The following is a 3,854-nucleotide window of genomic DNA, read 5'->3' as shown; positions in this document are numbered from 1 at the left end:
GATACTGCACAAAATTAGCCCACATTCGTTAGGTTCTGGCCAACTCATGGAAAGCTTGCAAACCTCACGAATCCAAATTGATATGAAATATTAATTTAGATAAATTACCCTGGCACCCTGATAAATTGCTCTATTTTCTTTTAATGGAAAATTTCATACTGAGCTTTACTTTTTGGTATAGGGGAATTTATTATTGAGACATTTGAAAAGATTGAGAAGACTTTATTGCATTCTTTTCTTTGGAGTATTTGGTTTGGTTTGTGAAAGTACTGTTTTAAGAGGTTTATTTCTTTATCGGGCAAGGTAGAGAAAACACTTCAATTTCTCTTCATAGCCCAAAGTGACCTCAAGAAGTCTCCCAAGCCAGATCTGTTAAGGTGTATATAGCAGGGCACCTATAGCTTCTCTTCTAGTTCTAGCTCCTAAGGCACATATCTGATTGGAGCAGAACTGAAGACCATTCTTCCATCAAAAGAACTATAATCCATCTTATGAGGGCTTGACCACTGTCAGTCTAGAGGCTGAAAAGCCCACTGGATGCTTTTGGCATGTCAGGGCTCTGGATGTCTAAGTGGAACTGATTTTGCTATCTTGAGTGGCTTTAGTCTCACTCTTTACTCCTGGAGCAGCAGAGAGTTGTTTATCAGAAAGGGACATTAAGGAACTACTACAGAGTAATATTTTTCCTTAAATTGTGTTTGATCTTATTGTATTGGTATTATGTGACAATGTGAATGAGAAAAAGCAAGAAGAAAAAAAAAATCTAAACACTAGAGTAAATTGTAAATGTGAAGGTTTCCCCAGTGGGGGAAAGGCACTTTCAAACCTCACTCTTCGTCCGAGGGCCTCCTATCATTCTCCTCAGGGCCGGTTTTACCTCTTGGTTCCACAAACTGTAGATGAGGGGGTTGAGAAAAGGCGTGATGGCTGTGGGGAAGAGGGCAGCTGCCCCATCCAGGGGGCTGTTGGTTTCAGGCCTCAGGTAGATGAATGTGCAGGGCACATAGTACACGGTTACCACAGTTATGTGAGCTCCACAGGTTGAAAAGGCCTGGCGTCGCCCATCAGCAGTACAGATTCTCAAAATGGCCTTAATAATCTGTATGTAAGAGAGAAGGATCAGGGAGAAGCAACTGGCAACCACCACCCCAATGTCCACAAAGGTCACAAGCTGGTTGACTGTTGTGTCTGCACAAGCCAGTCTCAAAACTGCAGGGATGTCACAGAAGAAGTAATCTATCTGGTTGAGCCCACAGTAGGGCAGATGGAATGTTAGGATGGTCTGGATAGCCCCATGGATGGATCCTGATGCCCAAGCTCCAGCCACAAGCAAGGTACTCAGCTTAGCATTCACGAGCACAGGGTAGCGCAGGGGCTGGCATATTTCCAGATACCTGTCGTAGGCCATCAGGGTGTAGAGAAAGCACTGGGTGCTTCCCAGGAAGTGATAGAAATAGAGTTGAGTGACACAGCCACCAAAGGGGATGGGTTTGATGCCTCAAGTGAAGTTCATTATGAGGTGAGGGCCAATGGTGGTGGAAATGCCCATGTCAATGATGGAGAGAACACCAAGAAAGATATACATGGGATGGGCATGGAGCTGCGGGTCTACCAGACAGTGATTAGAATAAGCAGGTTCTCCAGCTGAGTCAGAATGTAGATTAGCAAAAAGAATACAAACAAAAACGTCCTTAGCCTGAGTGGGTAGGGAATTCCTGTCAGGATGAACTCTGTCACCATGGTGCTATTGACTCTTTACATCCTCTGGGGAGCTCTCACCTAGAGAACAGACAAAACAGGAGTTAGCAGGGAGGTGCGAGGGAAGTGAGGAGGAACTGGAGACAGAGATCGTAAAAACCTGGGACAGTGGCAGGGAAGTTTCTCATGTGGAGAAATCAGAAACAGGAAGAAACTATGTTCTATGGCAGAGGCTTGTCTGATTTGTAAATAAAGTTTTATTGGAACACAGCAATGCTTATTTATTTATGTGTTACCTGTAGCTGCTTTGCTGATACAGTGGCAGAGCTGAGTAGCTGCGTTTGGTCTGCAAAGCCTAAAATACCTACTCTCTGGATCTTTACAGAAAAGGTTTGCTTCTTGGAACCTGCACCTTCAGCACCTTTTAATATTTGCCAAATATTAAAGGTTTACTGGAAATGACATGTGTGGGAAAAGACACATGTAGACAATTTATGTGATATATTGCCATTTTCTAAATTATATACACACACATATATATATATACACACATATGTATATACAGAATGAGATGAGAAAAATTTGAGTTACTAAATCTGAGAAAGGAGACTGCAAGTTTTCACTAAAATAGAAAACCCTTGCTAGCAATGAGTTTGAACTCTCTGTTTAAAATATTCACTAATGCAAAAATCAGATTACAGTTTTATTCACATTCCCTCCTTTGAATTTTGGGCAGAGGACGTGTCATACAGGTGGGAGAAGAGAACTGGCAGGGACCAGATGGCAAGGAGCCAAGAAGGAACCACCACAGAACTCCTAAATGCTCTTACCTTCTCTGGTTGGATCTAGGCAATAAATGAACCTCTGAAGAAGGGTAGCTTTGGTGAAAGATGTAGCCAATGAAAGACTTGTGGAGATAGAGTTATCCTGATATAAAATGACCAAATGGTAGCTGCATAGACTTAGCAGAGAGTAAAGCAAATTTCTGTGAGAGCAGAAAGGGATATATATTGAATAATTTTTTTTTTTTTTTTTACTCATCTATTAATTCTATTACATTTATTGCCTTAAAATCTTTCAGAATAAATAGAGAAACTTGTATCTATCTATGTACATGTGGAAACATATCTATCTAACTACGTGTGGAATCTTATATGTATCTATCTACGTATGGATACTTATATCTATGTATGTGTGGAAACATATCTATCTATCTACAGCTGGTAACCAAAGTGGCAACAACACTAATATGAGCTCTTACATTATGTAGCCAGAGTTGTCAGCCATTTCCATTTCCTTTTCCCTCTCAATGATAAACTTTACTTTACCCGAAAAGGTGTATTTGGCAGCATTCGCATGTTCTTACTGAGCCCAACTCTTCACAGCCTTCTGCTCTGGCCTCTGACTTAGCATTAAGCCCTACCCTGACCTAAAGACTTATTTTTTTTTTTTTTTTTTTGAGAGGGCATCTCTCATATTTATTGATCAAATGGTTGTTAACAACAATAAAATTCAGTATAGGGGGGTCAATGCTCAATGTACAATCATTAATCCATCTCAAGCCTAATTCTCGTCAGTCTCCAATCTTCTGAAGCATAACGAACAAGTTCTTACATGGTGAACGAATTCTTACAGAGTGAATAAATTCTTACATGGTGAACAGTACAAGGGCATTCATCACAGAAACTTTCGGTTTTGATCATGCAATATGACCTATAAACCATCAGGTCAAATATGAATATTCTTTTGATTTTTGTACTTGATTTATATGTTGATCCCACATTTCTCCTATTATTATTATTATTTTTATTTTTAATAAAATGCTGAAGTGGTAGGTAGATGCAAGATAAAGGTAGAAAACATAGTTTAGTGCTGTAAGAAGGCAAATATAGATGATCAGATGATCAGGTGTGTGCCTATGGACTAAGTATTAATCCAGGCTAGACAAGGGCAGCAAGACATCCACGGATGCAGAAGATTTCTCTCAAAGCAGGGGGGGTGAGGTTCTGAGCCTCACCTCTGTTGATCCCCAAATTCTCACCTGATGGCTCCCCTGCGACTGTGCCTGTCTTAGGTTGTTCCTCCCTTGAGGAATCTTACCCGTCTCTGGCTAACCAGTCATCTTCCGGGGCCATACAGGGAAATGTAAAGTTGGT

At 40.8% G+C, this 3,854-nt stretch overlaps 1 protein-coding gene across 1 annotated transcript; it reads right to left on the bottom strand.

The window, feature by feature from the left end:
- Positions 1 to 820: 820 nt before the first annotated feature.
- OR10G3 (olfactory receptor family 10 subfamily G member 3) lies at positions 821 to 1,761 on the bottom strand. The gene is given in 2 exon segments (XM_017664923.3): positions 821 to 1,611; positions 1,614 to 1,761. Coding segments are annotated over 2 exon segments (939 nt in total).
- Positions 1,762 to 3,854: the final 2,093 nt, after the last annotated feature.

Source organism: Manis javanica, chromosome 8 (assembly GCF_040802235.1).
Source record: "Manis javanica isolate MJ-LG chromosome 8, MJ_LKY, whole genome shotgun sequence".
Classification (NCBI taxonomy): domain Eukaryota; kingdom Metazoa; phylum Chordata; class Mammalia; order Pholidota; family Manidae; genus Manis; species Manis javanica.
This window is presented reverse-complemented; position numbering and strand designations above follow the sequence as displayed.